The 24,476-nt window shown below is 34.9% G+C and overlaps 1 protein-coding gene across 12 annotated transcripts in view; it reads right to left on the reverse strand.

Annotated features, from left to right (window-relative positions):
* KCNMA1 (potassium calcium-activated channel subfamily M alpha 1) overlaps positions 1-24,476 on the reverse strand; it is a 520,079-nt gene that overhangs the window by 142,340 nt on the left and 353,263 nt on the right. For all 12 annotated transcript variants that reach the window (XM_050898974.1, XM_050898968.1, XM_050898969.1 and 9 more), the window contains 5 exons: positions 13,251-13,361; positions 11,226-11,331; positions 9,703-9,785; positions 7,338-7,407; positions 5,363-5,518 (listed from right to left, as the gene is read on the reverse strand). In XM_050898974.1, the coding sequence (XP_050754931.1) occupies positions 5,363-5,518; positions 7,338-7,407; positions 9,703-9,785; positions 11,226-11,331; positions 13,251-13,361 (526 nt within the window). The remainder of the gene's footprint in view (positions 1-5,362; positions 5,519-7,337; positions 7,408-9,702; positions 9,786-11,225; positions 11,332-13,250; positions 13,362-24,476) is intronic.

A 24,476-nucleotide genomic window follows, 5' to 3' on the forward strand; every position in this document is an offset into this window, starting at 1 on the left:
ATATTAAGGAAGTGACACAATGAAAATTCCTTTATAGCACAACGAAAGCAGCTGTAAAGTCTGCTCCCTAGCATCGAATAAGCCCAGCTCATCACCACCAAGGAAAGAGCACAAAACTGTACCAAGCCTTTGAGAATAATTTCAGATGTTTGAAAGAAGATCATCCATTTGATATTTTAGACATATATTTACTTTGATAAACAAACCTAACTGAATAATAAAAAACCCACAAAAAGTACAGTAAATTAATGAGTTAATTCTATTCATTATCTCTCTGGAATAGCACTTGAATATTTTAGTTCTGTTGTTAAAGTCATCCTGTTTTATTCTAATGGCCTAATTTTTTTTTTGTTGAGCATATGTATCCCATTATGAGGTATTTTGTCTAAGTGCATGCAATTCAGAAATTCTGAATGGTCTTCCCAAAATTATAAGGTTTGTATCAAAAAATTAAATAAAGTGTTGCGTAAACAACATGAAAGTTGTTACCTATTTCCTTTCTAAAATACATATAAAATTTTCTCTTCAAAGATGCCCAGAAGGGCATGTAGAGAAACGTTTTACAAAAAATGCCTAGAAAATAACATCTTCACTGGGGCAATTTTCTGGAGCCCTTGCCAAGCTGTTTTCATCTAGTTCCATCTAACACAGGGATTCCTGCCTCACCCTAGGCTCAGAACACTTCCAGGGCTTCCTGACGTTTAATTTTACAATTCTCTTCTCCACAGCATTGTGGGTATTTTTCTAACAACATAGATGAGAATAAAAAGAAAGTACACACAGAATATTCTTGATTGGTAGTTGAAAAGAAGTTGCACATTGAAAGCAATGTATTTTAAAAGTTTCCTCACATTCGCCTATAATGCCCTTTCAGTCCACCCAAATTGCTTGTGTGAATGTCTGGTTTTGTTATGCCTTTAGATATGGATATCAAAATCTGACAGATAAGTAATTGGCTGAAAGCAGTTCATACATTCCTAGCAAAGAGTGAAGCTTCTTAGATTTACAGTCTTATAACTGAATTTCCTTAAGTATCATAAATTATCAACTACCTCTTTACTCAATTCCATTGTCTGCTTAAATCAAAGCTAACAAGTATCCTTAGTGGTATAAAAATTTTACAGCCTCAGCCAACTATTCCCACAGTTCTTTCTATATGCAAGAATGTTTTTTAAAATTGGTATGAAAAGAGTATGTTTTATAAAACATCAAATATGCTAATTAAGATTAGCTCTAATTTCAAGTGAGAGATATATGGACTTTTTCATTGTTCATACTAATGTAAAGTTTTGTAGTAGGTCAAAGCAGAGAGAGTATTCTTGAAATATTATGACACCTAATTCTTCTCTAGATGCTGGCCTTGATGGGTTTGAACTCAAAGGCATCCAGGTTCTACTTTTAATATTTTCAAATTTACAAAACAGGGCAGTATTTCTATCCAATCATAATGCAAAAGATAGATTGGTGTTGATTTATTCAACCACAACAGTTTTTAACTCCTAGACTCAATGATCAAGAATATTACATTCAGGCAGATCTTTGAGAGAATAAATGTCTTTAGTATCAGGCTACATTAATATTTGGCCTAAATCCTGTGAGGAGGATCAGGTAATCAGTTTATTATGCAGCCTCCTGAAGAACCTCACAATAAATTGAGAAGTTGCATTTCCTCCCCACCCCCCTTTTAAAGTTCTCCTTCATTTGAAGGAACTCACTGTGCATACCCTAGTCCCATACCTTAAAACTGTTCAAGGCTGCCTAGGTGGCCAAAAATAAATAGCAAACCAGTTGATGTGTTCCATCAGTGTAGGTAAGCACCTGACTGATGTAAATCTGTGTGGTTTTATTATGTCTCTCTTTCAGCCTGGACTAGAAAGGAATGTAGTGGGAGAAGCGGGCATTGCATATGTGTGGGTATGAGTAACAGCTGCCAAAAGAACCCACAGAACATTCCTGCTCTCAAAATAGCTTAGAGGAGAATTGAGACTGCTCTAGATCATTTTTCAGATCTGGAATGAGGTGTACTCTCTTACCAATAGAGCAAAGACAAAACTAATTCGTTTGTGGACTTGTGTTACACTCAAGGACCACATTCCACATTTTATTAATTTACACAACAATACTAACTCATATTGGCTTGCATAGTTGTATACAGGGACAAAATTTGACCACCTCTGTCTTTTATTCCATTTACTTACTTTTTGCAATGTTTTTCATATGGGTAGACTTCTGGTATACATTTGCTAATCCAAACAATACAGAAATTGCAGTACAGCATAGTATTTCCATCTTTTTCTGAGACTATGCAAGTAATGAATAGTCCCAATTTCTTTATTAATAAAACTATAACAGTCTGTGCTATAAAAAGACTGGACTATTGAAACACAGTTTACAGGTGTAAAGTTTTTTTCCTTAACATATCGTTTGTTGTGCAATCTATCTTTCTTCCTTTAAGTGTTTACAGAACCTTAATCTTTTTGAACTGATTTCCTTTTTGTTCAGTTTGGTGCCAAAGAGAACATAAAAGATTCCATATGAGATTACATCGCTAAAACCAAAAGGAAAATATTAGAAACGAATATAATATTTTGAGGTTTCTTAGTTTGTTTTACCTCTAATACTGGGCAGACTGTTTACACAAATCATTTTGCTGTAAAGTAACACATAATGAGTTAAATGTGTGCAATGTCACCATCAATCATGTTCATTTGTGTTTGACTGACCAAACATTTATGGCATATTAAATCACTTTCCAATCACGTTATGAAGGAGGAAGAACAAACACACATTTCAAGCTTTCTTTAAAAAATACAGAAGTTTCAGTACATTTTCCTGGCAATCTCCTAACTTGTGGGAGACTCCACTAATAACGTTTGCCCAAGGAATTTATGAAGGTCTGACAGAACTTAAATTCAGTGCTCTAAATGAAAAGGGGTGGAAGTTCTTTTAGGGAATGGACATCTTTCTTTTCAATAGAGTCCTCTTTAACAATTCCCATCAATGTAGTTGCTCTCCTACAATACACTGTTGATTCACAGCCACCACTCAGTAATAGTTTTCTCTTTCAAATACGGTCTTTAAAGTGAGACAGCTTGGAGAAAGAACATCCTTTCAGCTAAATAAAGAAACAAACCTTTTGTTGTCACCAATCAAGTTGGATTCTCATGAAGAAATGTGTCTCAGTTCTTGTACGTTTATTTTGCTTTAGATTTTAATATACTCAGAGGTCTTTGGAAATGATGATATGCATTTTACTTGCCTGGACAATTCACTCTTAGTTAAGTGGCAGACATCTTTTTAACCAGCACTAACAGAGGCTTGCATCCTCCCAATGCACTATTTTATGGCATTTTTTTCTCTCAGTGCCATCTGAAGATGACATCTGAAGTAACACAAGTTAAGGTATGTCTGCACACTATTCTGTTTATAACTGTATATAATCACAGATACAACAGCAAAACTGACATCGATAGCTTCCTCCAAATCACATTCACTGCTATTTTTATGCTTATTCTGTGTATATAGAAATACTCAGATGTAATCTGAGCAGTGCCTTGCAAAGCTGAGCCTTCAGCTTAAAACTGTCCATCGGTGAGATAGTCCAATCTGTCACTGTACTGAAATTATTATAAGAATATCTTATAAAATAAGAAAATACAGGATTGAAGGTGGGTAAGACAGTGGCATAAGTGGTTAGATACATTTTCTGGAAAGATGCTACCTTTACATTTGCAGTTTTTGACTTGTCTAAACGTTTTAACTACAAATCCAGGCCATAAAAGTGTGTGTCTCTAGTACAGTTCCCCCATAGTCAGCTTTTGTCCCCCATTTGTACACTTTATCACTTTCTGAATCTCTCCATTTTCTCACTGCAAGTTTAAATTCAGTATTAAAATAACTTGAATTAAGACTGGGGCTTCTGAAGATACCCATATATTTGGATCTCCTTGAGAGAAAACTGATCCCTTCTGATTTTGGAAAGACAGAACTTGAGCAAAAATTTCATGCCTACTTCTGATGTCAAGAGCAAGTTCATAGAACAGGTTGCCTCGGTAATTTGGATACATTAGTGTGATTGTTACAGATGTTTGAGACTCCTGAGAGTCTTGGGTTACCACACCAGGCAAGAGTGAGGGAGACCAAAATGACGGGCAAGAAGAATGAAGTTCATAAGAGATACAGTTTTCTTTTGGGATATAAGTAGAAAGGATTAATATCAAAGTGACCGTATGCTGATGAGTCATAGACAGTTCCCACGTTTGGCTTTACTGAAGTAAAACAACTTTTTTTTTTTTTTTTTTGTTCCCAGAACATGAATAAAGATGCAAACATCATAACGGCAGACAGTAAAGTGCAGAGCCCAGGCATGTTTCCATATTTAAAACTAGAATTTTTTTGACTATATGTAGTAGCCTGGAATATTTTTGACACACAGGAGTCTGCTGTCTCCAAAGGATACCTTAGTAAGAATTTCAGGACTTCATAAGAAGTAAATAAAGACTCACTGTCCTGCACTGACATGCACCTCTGAGAACAGTCCTGGCTTTCTCATCTGAGGACATTAGGCTTTTTTTTTTTGCTTACTTGCACAATGGACTTGAAGTGGACCATGGCCTACCTTGTACTCCAGTGTTTCCTGTCCCATTAATAACACTCATGGGATTGGAAACTGACCATCCTTTATGTTTGGAATCAATGTCCCAGAAAGGCACGAGGAAGGAAGCACTGATCACTGCAATCAAGGCCTTGGTCCAGTGAACTACTACAGCTACCACAGAAGTCTAGGAATAACTGGGTTAAAATTTTACCATGTAAGTCCAAAAGAGCTCTTTGACTGAGGAGAAACAAATACACGAATGATGTTGTAGGAAGTGCAGGCTTCAGTTCCAACACATGTTCCTTATTTACTCTCACAGTCAGAGGTCCACTAGCCACTTGATGTAAAAGACAAAAATGATCAGTCCTTTTTCTGGGCACTTTGTTGCTATATGGGACATACATAAATCATATTTTTATTTTAGCAGCAGGGGCTCTTCTCATAGATAAACATGTGGTTTGTCTAAAACAAAGCAAAACACAAAACACCAGAAATATCTCCCTAGAAATGGATGATACTTTGAAAAATAATTTAAAGGCCAAACACTTGCTGAATAAAAATAAAAACATAACTTGACAGAACCTGGCTCATTGCCCAATTTGCAGCAGAGAACTTTTGTATGGAAGTGTGCGCTGTTTTGGGGTTTTTTTCTTACAAAATCTGTTAATGTGTTCCTATCTGTTTCATATTTGAGTCATGTTCTCTACTCAACTCTCTGACAAACTGAATTGCAAACTAATACATTCTAATGAGACAAGACATTACCTTTATGAATGACCTCATAGAGAAGAGGTTGGCTAACATTGTTGAAAGGCCTGGTGCCAGGCAGCTCTGGGCTATGAAACCCAGCTTGAGCTCAGCAAGACAGATTGCATCATCCCCTTCTTTCCAGTTCCAGCTTGGGATATTTAGCAGATGGGCCTGGAAAACAAACAAACAAAAAAAATACCCCATAGGTGAAGAACCAGAAATACTTCCTCAAATACAGTACAGTATTGAAGGAGATAGCAGGGAATGATCTTCTTCGCTACTGGCTTGACTTTTCCTGAGTAGGCAGAAGCACTCCAAGTATTTTAGAGTTTAATCCTATGCTAAGAAATGTTCCGATCTTACCTATGATAGACAAAATCTTACATTTCTCAAGCCATATTCTGTCTGTGACACTCTGCCAGGCCCATCTTCACACCTGAACGAACCACAGAATGTTGTAAAGTTTTCCTTCCCTTCTGTAGATTCCTTTTACAGCACTTTGAGCTACTGTCTGACTGATAAATCACATACATAATGTACAGGAATCTAATACAACTTAGATTACAATTTGTGTGAAGCTGCAGCTTTATAGGACGTTGTCATTTAATAAGGTATACAACATCTTCTGTCTTTTCTATTTCATTCCTTCCACCCTGAAGGATAGCACTTGACTTAGTGAAAATCCAAACTTTTTCCTAAGATTGCTATTCGTAAGGATAGAATAAAGAAAATAGCTGATTAAGACACACCTCCAGTATTGACACTAGTCAGTTAGATAGGTATTAATATTGTTCAGTTATTGGCGTAACTATCAGATTCTCTCTTCCATCTACCTTGTACATTTGCATAGACTTAAGGAAACACCAAGGCCTTCACGCTTGTTTCCCTTCGTAAGTTAATATCACAGTTCAGGGCTTTGATAACAGCTATTCTTGAAGACACATTCATTGGAAATACAAAGGAAAAATGCAGTATTTAAAAGATCTTCCCCTCTGAACCTGTTTGAAGCAGAGAAACACCTTGCTTTTATTCTATAAAAAGACAGGCTCCTTCCATTCATGTACAAGAAGAGGACATCACAAGCAACAGTAATTGCTCTTGTTCTAGCCAAAGGTTACAGGTATAAGGAGTTGTTAGCAGTCAAACCTTCTAAGTACCAGGATTATTGTGTATTTCATCGAATGAAGGTCTACCCAGCCAAGCTTTTTCTCCAACACTGGGCAGTGGTTGATGCTTTCAAAAATAACAAAAGAAATAGGTCATATATGAGTAGTCTGTCCTCTGATACATTCTCTCTAGCCCTGTTAATCAGCAGTTTATGGACTTCCTCATCTCAGGATTGAATGAGTTGACTTCATTGTGTTTAAAGGCCACAGATTTATCATCAAAAATTTGCCAAATTCCTTTCCAAAGTGGATTTATAATTTTGATCTCCATAATATTTTTAGCAACAAATTCCACAACTGAATTATGTTTTATATGAAAAAACACTTAATTTCATTTATTTTGTACCTGCTACTTGGCAGTTCCAGGTCTACATTGTCATGCAAGAAACAAAAAAAACACAATAAATCTCCAATAAGACAATAATTCTACGCATTTTTTTTTAAAGTATCCACAAAGAACTGACTTCAGATGACTTGCCTAGAGGTCACCAATTCATCCTGGGTAGCTCTAGTGTAATAAGCTGAGCAAAACTTATAGAAGCTGAGCAGTTAAAAGCTCATCTGGAATCAATAGCAACTATGGACACCGTAGCTTTGAGAATTAGACTCTATGCAATTAATAAATGTCAGGATTTTGATAAAGTCCCTTGCATATATAAATAAAACTGAATTACCTTGTAACTGGATTGCATGACAAGGCTTATTAGGAAGTTTTTGTTTGGAAAGAAAAATGCTTACTACTAGTGGAGCTAGAAAAATTGTGTATGAGTGAAAGCAACTTAGCAAAAAAACCTTGGCAGAGACACTGTGGGTCGTCACATTACCTTATTGTGATACTGCAACATCTGAGTGATAATTCTTATCTTCGGATGATAATTCTTTATTGAAATAACTCTAAAAAAAAAGAAAAAACAATTAAAATAACTTTTAGCTGGTGCGATATTTGGATAACGTATCCCAATACCTTTACTGTGTTGTCAAGTCCCACAATTAAAACTGTACCCTCTTATTCATCTGGCTGTAAAGCGTACTTGATTGAAGTCAGACCTATGCAATATTTACACCTAGTCAAATTCAGTTAATAACCATCGGCTAATACTAGAGAACGTCAAACTTCAGGAATTATTCAGTTGAATGATTTGCTCTTATGGAACTTGCAGAAAAAGAGACTTGTTTTAGCAGCTCTGTTCAGATACTGTACTCATTCTGTTAAGCAAATAATACACTTGCAATTATTATGTCATCTTCAGTGATTATCTTCATGTCTTTGAATCAACATAATTGATCAAGTTTTCCCATGACAAATGTCTGAAAAGAATCCCTTTCTTTCTGCCCCACCACATGTTATTTATTTATAGTTGCTAGACATTCATCATATTTAAACACCTTGAATAATGATTTTGTTTGACTTTGCATCCACATGCAAATCCATCTTAATTTTTATGGATTATTCCAAAGCTCAATACTGAAACTGATATCTGAACACTGAATTTATAAAATATGGGGCTACCTCCATAATCTGCAGCTTGCCTGCATTCTTAATTATTTAATGAGCCTAAGATATACTCAACTGTGTACCGATTAAAAGTGGCTGGAAAGAAAAATATTTGAGAAATGAGTGGATTGATAAAATGTCATGAAGAGAGGAATATACAATTTAAAAATGAAAAAAGCATTGAGCAAAATTAAAGAGAGAAACAGGCCAAAAAAAATCAGTTCTGTATTTAGAAACTAAAGGCAGAAAAAGAAGATAAAACAATCAAAACAAAAAATCATCTGAATTATTATGGAATCATCAGTCTCATAAGACTCTGAATGCCATAACTGTTTACATTGCTGTTTTGTAGGAAGTATCTTGCAAACTGCTGGTCTGGCTTGCGCTTTGAAGCGTACCAAAGCTAGAGCATGAAACAGACAAAAAAAGTTGTATGCATAATTTTAATTTATGTTATCTTTTGGAAGGAGAAAACAAGTCTTCCTTCTAATTTTCCATTTCTTGCTGAATTATTTAATTAAACATTCAATTTTGTTTAATTAAATTCATTTAAATGTGAAAAAACACAAGGGAATTCCACTCTCAAAATAACACTTTTGCATTTTATTACATTAAATGTATTAAATCTATTAAGAATGCACTAATCTGCATTTGGAATGTTTTTAATGTATTTATGCAATTAATGTCAAAATAAAGTTTCTCACATTGCAACTCAAAAGCATGTCTGGAAAATGAAATTAGGCGTATTTAAGCCCTGCAGCTTCCACAGACAGCCATATCTCTTGCGCACAGGGAACTTTTTCCAGAGGAACAATTTTATTAATTTTTTTTTATCTCTCCCCTTCCTTCAATTCACAGCATGCAAACATCTGACAGGCCAGTAAAACTGGTCCATAACACTGGCCAATTCTATGTTAGAGAATTTTTAACAAATCATTGACATTTTAAGAAACTGATCTCATTAAAACTGGGGTTGTAAGAACAAAACACAAAAAATGGAATGGCTTAGGTTTGTTGTAACTCTAGCTGTCATCTACTGACTGACTCTTTCGTCTCCTTCCTTCAGAGGATATAAGGAGGAAAGCAGGACAAGATCCGGTGGTCTTAATGTGGTAAGTGCCTCGTCAATCAAAATAAGCAACGTTTGGTCTTCAGTGTAAAAAAGGAGGATGGAGCTAGGAGACCACTGCATTGTTACCATCATGAAGCATATACTTTGCTATCCCCCGAGCAGCGCAATTACTTGTATGAGCAGATATACCAAGGAGAAATGAGGTATGAAGTGATTAAGGGTCCTTCTGTCCCATCATTAACAGCAGCCCATGCAGTACACGCACTCACATAACGTATTGTTGCAGCAACGTAACTGCATTCCCTTTCTCCTCATTTCTATTGGGACTGCGTTCAGTCCTGCAAAATAACTGAGTACCAAAGGTTGTGCTTCAAGTGTCTCCTCTGACACACTCTTTCTAAAGCAGCTAAATTAAAACAGCTTAGGTAGGAAATTAGGGTATCCTCATCTCTGAACTTCTGAGACAATCTTGTAATTTGTCCCCTAAAAAAAAATTCTGCAATGTTCTTCAGGTGAAACAGATCAGCAATAAAGCTGTGTGTGGCTATAGCCTATCTGGACACCAGAAGTTAAGATAATCAGAGTTAAGAACCAAAAACCTATTAAAAACTAATGAGTTTACCTCATAATATTGGAGGCATCTTCTGCATCTGGGTCAGCGCAGTATTTATTGGCAAGGATTAGGCACGCATCCGCTGACTCTATCTGAAAGACCAAAGAAAAAGCAAACATAAATAGCAACATCTCTTTCCAGCTCTTCTTTCATCATAAAGTATTAGGGAATCCAACACTACCATCATGAGTGTGAATGTCAGTTCTTAATACTGCTAATCAAAAATGTTACAAGGCTAATGTGAATTAACGTGAGTGATTATAACAGCTCTTATATACACATATCAACTTCTTGAAACTTGTTTATGATGCTCTTATGAGCATCAAGCATCTTATACTCTTACAAGCATAAGAGTCAATTATTGACTCTTACATTGTATCAGCTGAGGCATGAAGGGTGTTAATGGACACATCTTTTGTAACCAGATACTGAAATGTAGACCCCTAAATCCATAGGAAGTTCCTGTTATACCAGTACAGCGCTCCCACAAGTACTGCAGCTTTGTTTGGGAATTTAAGTACCTTCCTATTAGAGACAGGAAGAGGTGGCTGAACTGATGATTTAGAATTTGAGCACAAGTTTTAGAAAGCATAAGGAGGAGAACTGATCTGTTCACAGGACATCTATGTTCACAAAAACCTTAGCTCTATTTAACTCAAAACAGATGACAAAAGTATTTTTCAGTATATACAACCAAATACCAACACAAAGAAGGGTGGAATACAGAACACAAAATACCAACACACAATTTTATGGTCATAATTAGAACATTTTGTTCTGATGAACTGAAACAGTGTGTGTTGGGCTACAAAAGGTTAAGCAATTCCTGCAGCCAAAATGGACAAAAGACATGATTAGTACTCCAGAAAGCGTTAACATTGCACTAAAATATTCTTGGCTTAAGTAGCCAGTTTACATCCCATTTAAAAAAAAAAAACAAACAACAAAACAGAAACATAAAAGAGTTAATGCTGTATCTGACAGCCATCTTTTTTTTTTTCATTTAAGCTTCTTGCTTTGCTTTAAGAGTACAAAATAATTTACCAGAGAGAATTCTAGACAATAAAACCACCTCATTTTAGCTACCAAAAAATCTTAAATTGTATTTTTTTTCCAGGATTCTAGACAATAGAAAAAGGGTTTGACAGGTGAAAAATTATTTTCTAATCGTTCTGATGAAGGTAAGACAATAGCATTTTAAGCAATCACTGTAAGACAATGTTCTATTATATCAAACATTAATGTAAAATAGACTCTTGAACTAAATCCCAATGAAAAATTCATAAAGAGTTCAGTAGAATGGCAGACAATGTATTTTAAGTCACAGCGTTACTGTAGCTTTGAAGATCTAAAGATATAGGGAAAACAAAGTTTATAAGGATAGATATAATTTATTAGGCAAGCTAATAGAGACAGAATAACAATCTTTTGGAGTTACATAAAGAAGAGCTTTACTGGTTTTTTTCCAAATAATACAATGAGTACTTTAAAAAAAGGCAATTCGCAGGAGAACAGAATAACAAAGCTGTTACCTTCACTCTCGCCAGGTCATGGGGATTAAGGACTGAACCCTGATAAAATTCCACCTGAGTGAAGTGTCGTTTAAAAAGAGCTTCCAGCTCAAGGTTAGGGGAGATACTGCATTGGGAAGAGGAAGAACACACAAGAGCAAATGACAAGTCAGTTTCCATAACTGCCCCATTTCCTTAATTTATAAACCAACCCATTTATTTATTTTATGTATTCAGACTTCTGCTGATGCTTTTTCTGTGGTGTGGCAACAGTGTGCAGTACTTAAAAGACAAATACTATACTGCTTTCACTTCCTTACTTCTGCCTACAGCGCTTCTGGCCCACTGCATTGTGCTACTCTGCACGCTCATCATTTGTCAGTTTCTCACAGAAATGAATCCAGAAGAATTGGTGCAAAGACTTGAAAACATCCTCACACAGCATTCTCCACATAAATTGTCTAGTAAGATAATCATCCTCTGCATGTCCCCACCATTCTCAAAACAGCCGATTGCATCAAATGAGAGAGCTCAGTGCACAATCACCAAAAGCCGGAAAAGGAACCCTGTGGCCTGTATGAGCTACAATTAAAACAAACATAATTATGCTGTGACTTTCTGTCTCATTTCATTTTCCCATAAACAAAAAAAAAATTAAATGGATCACAATCTATTATATACTGTGGCACCAACCTTGTAAATACCTTTTGTGATGCCACTCATTAAAACAGAGGGGATTTAATAGCTACGTAGTAAGTGCATGAGATCTTTGTCATGCCAGATGCTAAATTTAATAAGAAAATAAAACAGATACATGCAAACATTTGTCTATGAAGGTACAGAAGAAAGCAGGCACCAACAAGTAGCCAGGTGCTAAACTCCCTTCATGTGCAGATGCAGTTTCCTGATTCCTATCACCATGCATTGTCACTGCGGAAATCTGGATCTCCGCTTTCCTCTCACAGTTAATTCCTGTTAGTACTTAGAGAGGGGAAACAAGTAAACAAACAATGTAGTTACTTGAGGGTATCATCTCTAGTTCAATTTGAGAGGACTAGATAAAAAAATTGTGCAAGACCGCTGATTCTTAGTTTTTCAGCTTCCTTTGTTGAATCACCACGAATTATTCTTTAACTTTTCAATCATTTACTTTGACAAGAAGAAAAGTGCAGAACTTGCTGCTAAACGCACAAATATTACTCATTCATAGCTTGCAACAGTTCTAAACAGATGCCATTCCAGAGCAGAGAAGACCTTTCATACTGTCTGTCTCCTTATCACATGGCTATTTCTAGCAGCTTCTCCCATAAGCACACCTGTTTGATGTTGTATTACACGTAATGCAGAGCCTGCAACAAACAGCAACCACCTTAAGACACCTTTCCAAATCCCACATCGGAAAAAGGCAAGAGCCTATGTGTGTGTAGGCGTGTATATATGGGTAAAAGAGCAGTACTAATTATCACTGTGACAAGAATTTCTTTTCTATCTTCACTATATCTGTAATGTATCTCATTTATATTAAAACTAAATCTGCACCTACTTTTTTGTTTTTATAAATATTTTGCAAAATGAAATAAGCATTTTTTCCTACGGAAATCAAAGGTGAAAATGTGTTTTCAGACAGCATAAGTTCATATGACATACAGTATTTTTCACTAATTTTACTGATTTTACTAATTTTGGTAGTTTCACTAGAAATATTTGCCACTAAAGAAAATTCTCACATCTATTTATTAGTATTTCAACATTTTTTATTTCATAATTCCACTCCGACTTCAACTATGTGTTTAGCTATCTACCTCACAATTGACATGATTGGGTCTGAAGTCTGTCTGCTTGAAACACCTATACTTAGCAATGGGTTATAAAAAATTGCAGAAAACAACGCTTTTTTCAAAATACATTGTTAACAAAAGTAATTACAAACATTAATTTTATGGTTATTTGGAGCTTGAAAGGTCCTCTGTCTTCCCAAAAAAGATATGGCTTAATTTAATGAGGTTCAGTAACAGATGATAAGACTAATCTTGAAAGATTACTCACTTATGCAGAAAGACGATTTCTACGTTGACATCATCCCTATCCTTGTGCAGGAAGTCCTTCAGGAAGTTGGACACACTTTCAAGTGTTATGTGACCACAGACAACTATGTGCCTGTTACAGAAAAATCAGAGTTAATCTTGCAAAGAAGGTAAAACAAACAAGCAAGAAAGTAGAGAAGGAAATAATAATTTATGGGCCAAAAAAGAGTATTAGTCTCTTCTTGATGTTTCTCTAGATCCTATTCCATGAAGTCAGAGAAGGAAAACGTCAGTTCCAAAAGGTGCTTTGCAATTACAAATACATATACACTCTCACCTGCAAAGACTACTATTAACAAACCATTTGGCCAAGTTGTAATACACATTTAACAATAAGTGGCATCATTTATATATATGTTTATACACGGTATTAACCAGTCCCTTTTAAAGTCATATTTCTTTACTTTACACATCTTTCCCCACATCTTTACCTCCTCTACTGAGATTTACTGTTTAAATTTTTGGTTCATGACATAATGAGACAGCAAATCTCCCTGAAATGATTCGCTATTTTTCCATGGTTGAAAGCAGACACTTATGCCAATGAAGGCAGTGCAAAGCTTGCCAATTATAGGACATAAGCAGTAAAAAAGAAATCTTTTTCCTACCATAATTCCTACAAGGAGAGTACTTCCCAATAAGAAATCATTATTTATTGCACCATTGCAACAGATTGCTTAGAAAAAAATCAGTTTGCACAGAATGTGATGTCACAAAGGTTTCTACTGCTCCGTGTTTCCATTACTAGATGTATCTGACCATGTAAGGTGGAAGCACAATATATATCTGCATACACATTCTTGAATTCTACATCTTAAATTCTGAGAGGCTGAAGAAAAGGCCTAGGAAATTGCACTCTTCCTGACTTAAGGGATCTTTGCTCCTTTATTATTGTAAAGCAAAGTCCAAAAATTTGTGATTAGAATATCCTACATTGTCTCACGAGTTCCTTCATGGCAAAAACTCAGCCCCAGCTTCCATTATTGTCATGGGTTTAAGACAGATGGTGATTTTGATATGCCTATTGCTAACACTTCCAATAACCACATTGCTCACAGAAGTCAGGAAGAGGGACAACGGTATAGATACAATTCCTTAACTAACAGAAAGTCAACTTCATTACAGTCATATAGTCTATGCACAAACGCTACAAACACACAATTTCACAAACTTATTTGGCACTTGAACTGCCAAATGTGAAGTAAAGTAATTCCAACGTAAGAAGGAGACCATCCAAGTCTCACCTACTTCTTAATTGTCCTGTAGAAAACTCAGTAACGCAGAAACCTCATTGGCTGGAAACAACAAATAATAGGTGGCAGCAATGATTACTTATGTCATTGGCTATAATAGCAGTCTGTTCTTGCTTCATAATTTGATGCTTGATGAAATGTGTGTGAAAAGTGCATAGAACTCATTGGAAAAGGGATAATTACGCAGAACAAAGACTAAATCAGCAATATGCATCATGCAGTGAATAATATCACCATGATGTACTGTTACTTTTGCAGTGGTTCAGATGGTGACTAGAAAAGCAAAACACAACAAACTATTATACCAGTCCAGCACACCTTATGATATCGTTCTACTATTACCACTTCTATAAATCGTGTAGCACAGAGTTTTAAAGCTTTATTTAGAAATATCATAAACTCAAACACTCCTTTTGCATGAGTTCTTAGTGAGATCACCGGGACTCAGATGTAATTTTAGAAACAGCAGCAGTCAAAAACTTCAATGTTTTAATTCTTTTTAACAGGCAAGGAATATATGTTTATATGAGACTCTGATCATGCTGTTTTGTGTTTAACAGAGGACTCAATACTACGAACTTTCATTGCTAAACTAGCTATGCAGAGTGTCTGCTTTGGCTTCAGTAAGATTTTGCTCAATTTTAACCTAGGTTTTTGGTGCAGTAAGTGTACACAGCACTGAGTTCTCAGACTGTAAACACTTAACACAAAAATCCCCGAGTTAAAGCTTTCCTGTTTTCTGAGGTGGTAAGCACAATGTCAGAAACAAGACATAAAATATATTAGCTCATCCTTTTTTGGTGCAAGGGGTCCTTAAGAAGTTTCCTCTGGGATCTTTGCAGCATGACAGAGTCTGCAGCAGCCTCTGTATGGGATAAAACCATGGCGATATTCCCCACCTCAGAAGCACTCTTCCTCAGTTTCCCTAGTGGTCAACTGCCTGAGCTGTCAGCACTGTGTGTGCATGTGTTATTGCACTCACAGTTAGGTCAGGATAATAACCTTCAACACAGAAGGGTAAAATATGATTTCAAGCACTAAGATTCACTGCCCATCAATGGATGAATCTCCATCCAATATATCAATGTAAATGGAAAACCTCAAGAGATGTTTAAAACCTCAGTAGTTTACTAGATCTAAATTCCGAGCAGACTGTGTTTGATACACTACATTACACTAACATATTGGGAAGTTCTAGCTGTCTAGCAGTATTCAGCACTTTTCCTGAGTGTAAACCCATCTAGCATCAAAAACCACAAAGGCCCAAGAAAATGATAAATAGCCGCTAAAAATACTCATTTGTATTCCTTACACTTTTGGTACACATTTTCTAAGATGTCTAATTTTAAACTATGGGTACTATTTTCTTCAAATGTTTCCATCTATTACTAATTAAGAAATTGAACTTTCCGTTTGCATAGTTGATGCGTTGTTTTTAATAATAGAAATAATTTGTTCTTGTAGGCAACTGCTTTGTACAGATCCTGTGCTGTTAGCTTTAGCAGGGTCTCTTCCTGAATGCTCTCGTGCTACACTGCATTCCTGTGCAGAAAATTTACTTTGTTCCTGAGAAATTTCACTTCATATGGGTTCTTTTTGTCATTAATTAGAGTCCACATTTTAAAAATATGGGTAAACTGAAGAGAAAAACTACAAGCCAGATAGAGTGTGCAACCCAAATTACTCTGTTGCAGAAGAAATTTTCATAGGATCATAAGATTACAAGATAACTCAGGTTGGAAAAGACCTCCAGAGGTTATCTGCTCCAAAACCCTCCTGCTAAAAGCAGATGCATATGGTACAATAATTCAATCCTGTTATGATTCTCATTCAGTAGGGTTTCATAGCAATCTGCTCCAGTGAAAATAAAATATTTGGCTGTCAAATACTCTTGCACTTGAGCATCAGGACTGATTCTTTTGGAAGTGTTAGAAGGCATTGCACCATCATTTCATTTTAGCACTCTGGTTTGGGGCTGGACACGATCTATTCTTCTCTTTGCTGTTCCTATATAGTCCAAGGCAGTGTCCCGAGCAGTGACTGCAACAAAAACTCCTGGTTTTCAAACAATATTTTCTGATGAGATACTTGCATTAATTTTTGGTTGAAAACTCCCACAAAAAATCTCCTTTTAACATAAATTATATTTTTGCTTAGAAGTAGAAGAAATTGAAAACAGATTTCCGACTTGCCCAGAGAGAGTTATTAGGCACATTATTTAAGAAAACTTGGAGAGCTTATATTGTTCCAGTCTGTCCTGTATATGATTTGAAGATTTATAACTTCCTCTGTTTGTTCCAATAACCGTTCCCTTCCCATGTACCATCCATTTTTTTCCACGCACTGAGAGTTTAAGTAAAGCCAACATGCTGGATATCTTTTGCTTTCAGCTAGAGTTGGTTGGTAGGAAAATACTGTATTAATAGTTTTGGGTCCACAGAAATGTCTAACCTCTGCGTTAAACTTTTGTTTATGAAAAACCTCAAAAGTAATACACTATTTAGCTGAATTACTATGATTTCCAATTTTCTTTTTTTTCATTCTTTAAAAACAAAATTTAGAAATTCCCTGACAATACTGAAAACCACGATTCAGGAATTTAGACATTTTTATTGCTGATAAGTATTCAGGAGGACTAAGGTTTCTGTTAAGTAATAGTTGTCATTGGTGCCATGTATCAGAGGTGAAACTGGTTTAATATACCAATGGGAATCCATATTCCACAATTGTGATGCTGCAAAAAGAATCTTTTACAGAGCATCAAAAGCTTATCAGGAGCCATATTCTAACAACCAATAAAGCCAGACTAATCCATTCTCTCCCATATGTACTTATCATTCTCAAAATTAATTACAGTGACCAAATATGAAAAATCAGTACAGTTCTACACAGTTGATTTCAACTGTGATTCTACACAATTGAAATTCTCTACAGTACCTAATTCTTTTCCACTCAAGTATTGACATAATGATACACTTGCTAAAAATACACTAGCTTCTTATAAAGTAAACAAAAATGGTGATAAAAGGTCCAAAGCTACCACAGAAACAACCAGTTTCAGGAAGAAAAAAATGAAATAAGCAAAAGCTAAAACATCTAGCATTCTGACATGAGATAATTGAGAACATACACTTAATCCATGTAAATAGCACTGTAAATGAAAACAGATCCACTGTGAATAGGATTCTTCAAAAAGGATCTTCGCGTGGTTCTTCCTTCAGAGGACACAATACGAAAGGCAAACCTTTTGCCTGTTTATTTTGAAAGAAATTATATCCATTTTACTGGAACAAGTATAAAGAACTTGAAAAAACTCAATCTAACTAGTCTGTCATAATAAATCAAAGATAATAAATACAAAATTCTGTTCAGCATTCAGTTGAATACATGGTGTTCACTTGTCAAGTAGCTAAATGAAGTGTGGCGCATATTGATCTAGATGTCTCTATAAAACTATAATATTTATATCAAATACATATGCTCAAATCTCTTTATGGTCTTTCTGCGTAGTGTTCTGATCATGCCTTCATCTATCGAACCTCTAAATTCTTTCTTTGTATACCAGTAGCAGGCTGCTGTGGTTGAAGTAAACAGGTTCTTGTAAAGTCTAACTGGTTTTCCTCAACAAAGGATGGGTCTCAGTCACTTTTTCTTATTAAGAAAAGTCAATAAATGTCAACAGAGACTGTACATATGGTCTTCTTGTTTATCTGTTCATGGTACACGTTCTTTAAATATACCCGTTTACAATACATTTCTAGCTGCTTGTGCTTTTCATGATTTACCTAATATTACTCAAGATTCTATTAATTCAGTTCAATTAAAGTGAAAACTTTATGCATGTGCTTATGTGTCTCTCTTTTATTCGGTTAAACACATGCCTTATTTTAATGTAAACTCCTCTCTCAGATTAATACAGATAGAGTAATAGGTGCTGTACAGTCATGATTTCATGTTTTTCTCTTTTTTCACAGAAGACTCGGACCCAAGGATGGTCCTCTAAGGACCACTTATTTAGGCAGTGTGTATAGTGAGCCAGAACAATATGTTATAATATTTTAACCATTAAAAAAACCTTGCCTAGGTATTGCATATATGACAAAAGCAAAGACTGAGAACTACTCATCTAGAACGGACACTTCTGGACCAAAAAAAGACACACCAGGTTGGTTTTTAAAAAATAACTCTAGCAGGTATGAAACTAAAAAGTGGTACTCCCAAACTTGCCTTTTTGCATTAGTCATTCATATCTGTGAAGACAGAGCATAAAATACTCTGAAATCAAGATATGATGTTTTTTAAAAATTCAACTGTAAGCTATTTTCTTACTCTGATTCTCAAATCAGGCTCTAGAGACCTTCTAGTACAAAGGAGACAAATCAAAAATATTCAAGGATATAGCAAACTCTCTGTCAAGCATGGAACATCCCAGCAACTTTATTTTAACATTTCTTCTTCTTCAACTGTTTGTTAGAAAGTAGATTTTCCTTACTCTCTTTACTCCTGAAGGATTCAAAATTTCAAAAGTGTTGAAGTTACTGAGAAGCTAAAAGCACTGACTTTCAAATATGTATCAACATTAAATGTATAAAAGAATATGACTACACTGTGACTGGAGATGTGATTGCAGTATGTAAGAACATGTCTGAGGTACCTTTAATTTCCGTAAATTGGACCTGATAGCTTCAGCTGCCAACTAATTAGGAACCAGAGTGAACTCGTGCAGCCTGTACTGAAGCTGCTGTGATTAATTCTGACAGAAACTATCTGTTCTTTCCAACAGGTTCCACACTTTTTGGAATCTCTCTTATATTGTGAGTAAAGAAAAAGGAATTAGTTAATACCAGAAAACACTCAAAGAGCTACATTCAGTATATGGTATACAATACAGATAAGTGAAACAGCACTGGATCATACATCAGATTAACATAAATGGAAAACCATTACTATCAGGCATTTGAAAGTTACCTCTGATGCAGATACTAATTTACTTTGTGACCGATGTAAGTATGTAAAATTAAGAATCAAGAAGGAATAATTTCAAATTCTCTTAAACATAAAATTGGTGATGTGTGACAAACATAGTCACACACAAGACCCTAATTAGTTGTGAATGAAACTATATCAAGTGCACGTGTACAAATCCAGCTTTCAGTCTTGCTTAGTGAATATTGCTGGTGTGTCACTGGCAACCTTGAAATATTAGAAATCATTTCTGAAGCACATAGAAATAGTACAGAAGATTTCACTTACACAGGTCCTCAAATATTTTATGCCCACCTAAGTGAGATTTCTACTAGAGAACAGGCTGATAGACTGCATTTCAGATACTTTAATCCTGGATAAATAGCACACTCCTTTGTTTAAACTGTATATTAGAGCTTGCATCTAAGTCTGTTCCCAATAGCATGCTATCATAAGTGATTCACTGTGAGCTGCTTTGATTATTTCAACTTTCTTGCTCAGTTACAGCTAAATGAGTTTATCTTACATTTTTATGATCTAAGGAATCGCACAACGCTTGTCTATAAAGCAAGTTAAGAAATAAAAATTAATATTCTTTGCTTGATGCATACCTCTGAAACTGCAATAATAAGAAGAAAGCAGAGTGATTTGTTTCTTCCAGGGTCTGGGTTAGTTAAGAGGCTTCCACTGTAGCTTAAAGTAAAGGACGAATATTCATCCTTTCATTCAGTCTTGATGGTAATATTATCTACAGTATTTCTGCTTTCATAAAAAATACCACAACATTTAGACACAACACAGCTATAACACCGTAAGAAATAAGTGAATAATGTAGTATAAATTCAATGCTATGGCATGCACAAGGAGTCCATAGTACAAAGCTTACAGTAAAATGCAGGAGTAAACCACACCTCCAGCATTAGCATCTCAGTTGCAAACAGACCTTAATCTACTTTCTAATCCCTCCAAACCCTGGGCTTCCTTCTTGTAATATTTTGTGCAGCAGATAACACACACACAAGACACCCTGTCATTACTTTTTAGGTCAATTGAAAATATTTTCCCTTAAATAAAGTGCTTTCTATTTTCCCACCTTTATTCATTTTCAAATCTCCTTATGCATTTTTTAAATGCTCAGTGAGTCAAAAAATAAATTCTTTGTAAGCAACGCAGGAGCTAGTAAAGGCTCTAAGATTTTGAGCATTTCATTCATGACCAGAGCCAATGCATTTCTTTCCATAGAAATCACCCCAAAATGTCATGACTAATTTTCTGCAACAGAACTTGAGTGAAAACAAAAAGTCATAATTCACGAAAACTTGCTGATCAATTCACCACTTCTGCCATCTCACATTGCACTCCCTGGAATGTCCACACTTAAAGTCATGGCCTGTATATTTTGTAGAATATGGTAGATTAGCAGATTTATAAATCAGATTCAGTCTTTCTTGGGTCAAAATATGGACAGCAACAACTGCTATTTTGATGCCAAACTGAAAAGTTTTTTTAAAGTTTAGGCAGAGAGAAGGAAAAGTTGAAATTTTTACAATTTTAACTAGAAATATAAAATTAGTGCTATTACTGTAGGACTGGAACATGATTTGAGACCTAGAATACACATTTTTTTAAGTCATAGTATTTTTATATGTCACTTCCCACATTTCCTTTCTTGTTTTCATAAGAATGGATATAGTTTAATAAGCATGCAAAATTGGAAAAAAAAAAAGTTTTTCCTATTAGTTCTATGTGTCAGTCTATTTAACACTCATCAGATTTTCTTTATCACTAAGTGAGACTTCATTTGAAACAGTGGGATTAGAAGAATGGCTAGCAGATGGGAAATAGAGACACCCCTGGGGATCATAATGCAATCCATGTCACATTCTCTTATTACATTCTCATCCCACTGGAAAATAATATCTTACATATTGTATCAAATTATTTAATATAATAATCTAATGTCACTTTCTTTGGAGCTGAGCCTCTCATTACTGCAGCAAATGGACCTTTGCCAAAGTACTTGGATAAGCCTTAAAATTTTTTTTTCTAATTTTTAATCAAATTCAAATGTCTAATGAGTCCAAGATGGCCTGTCAACTTAAATTATCTGTTTGTCTTTCTGTTTACCATATCTATCTGTCTACAGTTTTTATGCTTCTCTGTGAAGAAATTTTCCTTCTGGAAGGAATCTCTAACAGATGATTATTCCTGTTGATATGTTGATGATTTGCTAATTTATGGCTTGTAAATTTAAGAAATCTGAAGAAATCCCTGGGAAGCTAAGCAGATCATAAGAGAAGAGAAACGAGGTCTTAATAGCTTATACAGTAAAGAACTGTGATTTCATTAAAATAAAATTTTTAATCTTATATATTAACTATGGTTATGCCTCTGGATCTTTTTTTTAAATCTTTTGAAAATTTAACAAAGTTTAGCATAAATATTTACTATTAGGACAAGATAAGCAGTTTATATATACACATGCATGTATATAAAATAATAATAAACCCTCTCTCTGCCAATATCTATTCACATGAAGCTGTGTTCTGCTTCCTGCCCTCATAAAGAGTTTCCATTGGATTTGATAGCAGTTTCACATGAAAAAGGCAAAAAGAATTTAGTCCATGGAATTAAAAGTCAATAATTCAATGTAAAGACTGAAAAAAATCATTAAGTTATCCAGTCTCTCTTTCAGTCCATCAGTTTATAGATGTTCTTTCCATATGCTTTCTAGAGCTTTGTGCAGGCTGATTTACAATAAGCTAATGTCTTCAATTGGAAAATATTTCACAGAATTAAAATCCAGTCTGATCATATGAACACATGAATACAGAAATGAAACAACTGAATAAGAACAGTCTTGATTCTCAAGTAAATTAGTAAATGCAGATTAAAAGGTTAATTATAAATTAGCAGAGGTAAAACAAATCTGGATCTTTAACCAAATCTCAGACCAGACCTGAGTAATATGAACATTATAAATAAATAAACAAACCTTGATTTTTTTTTTTTTTTTTTTTTTTTTTGCCTTAAAAGAAATAACACAGATGATCTTGTAAGTCCTATTTTGGCCAGGACTGAACGTGTAAATTCCAAATATCACAAAAAGAGTGCAACAGCAGAATTCTACTTATCCAAACCCAAGAATTTCTTGAAGAAAACCCCTGTCTCATAAGACTTAAAGCCTGAACTTTATAGTTAAGAGGTTAGTTGGAGCACTTCAGAAAATCATCCAAAGCCAAAGGATCACTGCCTCTTCCAGCCTTCCAGAGGTATGCATGCATGAACTAACCTGTAGGCTTATTGCTACATTCTAAAAATAATAGTCTATCAACTATGGTGATAGAGTGGCAGATACCTTTTCATCCTTTTGTGGTACTTCACTTTAAAAATATCACTTTAAAATGATCCCTTGAATACTAACTCCTGAGTTCTACAGACAAGTTACACAAAGAGCCTAAACAGAGTAAGTCAAATCGAAAGCCTTAAAAAGAAAAGAGCTAAATGTAGATAGGGTGTAGGGAACTGGCTCAAAATTATTAAGAAAAATGGCTAAAAGGAAATATCATTAATACTCAAGCTATATACCATTTCAGTTTGTAACTGATGAAAAAAAGTTGAACAAACAAAAAAGCATAAAACTTCCCCTGCTTATATATATAAAATTATATATTATTTTCTAAACCAAAGTCTAACCTATAGACTTTTTATAATACTGTAATAAAAGGTCAGATTTTTTTCTTTTCCACCCAATTACATGTTACATCTAGCTTTTATCTCCAGTATTTGTATTCAGTATTTCGTCATTACAAACTACTTTATCTGTTCATAATGATACTAGTTTGTCACTAATTTACTTTATGAAATTACCTGAATATAACTTCTTTCAAGTATATGCTTTCAGTAGTTATTTCTTAGTGATCTAGTCAGTTTCACAATGTTTTAGTGAGATATGTCCTATATAACACTGCAGATGTTTTTCAGTGTGACGACATAATGCTTGGCGATGAAGCAATTACTAAGAGTTAGCCTTCATTAAAAATTTGTTTACTTTGCATTTTAAAAGCATTTCTCATCTTCAGAAAGCATAAACTCGACTCCGTTAAATCTCACAAAAACTCTGTCAGGTAGTTACTATTCTATTAATAATAAAAATATGCCAACTGTTCTACAGAGAAAGTAAGTTACGTTGTTACCTACTTCTACTACAGAAATCAGCAGAACATCGGCTAATATGTAAAGAATATTCTCTGCAATACCTGCTTTGCAAAAAGTATCTCCCAAAACGTAAAATCACGTACTACACAATTCATCCAGGGAAATGCATGGGAAGGAGAAACAGTAGTGACTGAATTGCTCATGTGAAAGAACAGAAAAACTATGTAGGACTCAATGTGGACAATATTGGAAGCCATATCACTGTTATCCTAAGATACCTCTTAGCAGTATTAGAAAATAATATTTTTTACAGTTCTGATTGCTTCTCATACCTGAATTTTATTTCCCAGTTACATCTTAGTTATACATATATTTAATATCAACTATTTTCTGTCTTTGTAACGACAGTCTGGTTTTCTCTGTATCATTTGTATTTAGTGGTGACTATAGCAAGAAGCAATTGTTTGTTCTGAGTATAACTAAACTAAGAAGGCCAGTTCTTCTTGTCTACTGACCACCTGATTCTGGTGTATCGGGGCACATAGTAAAAACATTACAGCGTCTTCTGAAGAGCTGATCTACAAACAGTAGCAGAACAGCTGTTTAGCAGTAATCTCATTACCTGTAGAGCAGATCTCATTGCTTACAAATCTGAAATTCAAGACAAGGATTGTTACCTTTTTTGGTAACAACAACTTTTTTTTTGCACTAGGTTGTAATTGTGCCAAAGTCATTACCCTATTTGTCATCAAATGTGTATGTTTGATCTCAGCCACGTTTTGTATAGATATATTGGTATGCATTTTGGTATA

This window comes from Gymnogyps californianus, chromosome 6 (genome assembly GCF_018139145.2).
Source record: "Gymnogyps californianus isolate 813 chromosome 6, ASM1813914v2, whole genome shotgun sequence".
Classification (NCBI taxonomy): Eukaryota; Metazoa; Chordata; class Aves; order Accipitriformes; family Cathartidae; genus Gymnogyps; species Gymnogyps californianus.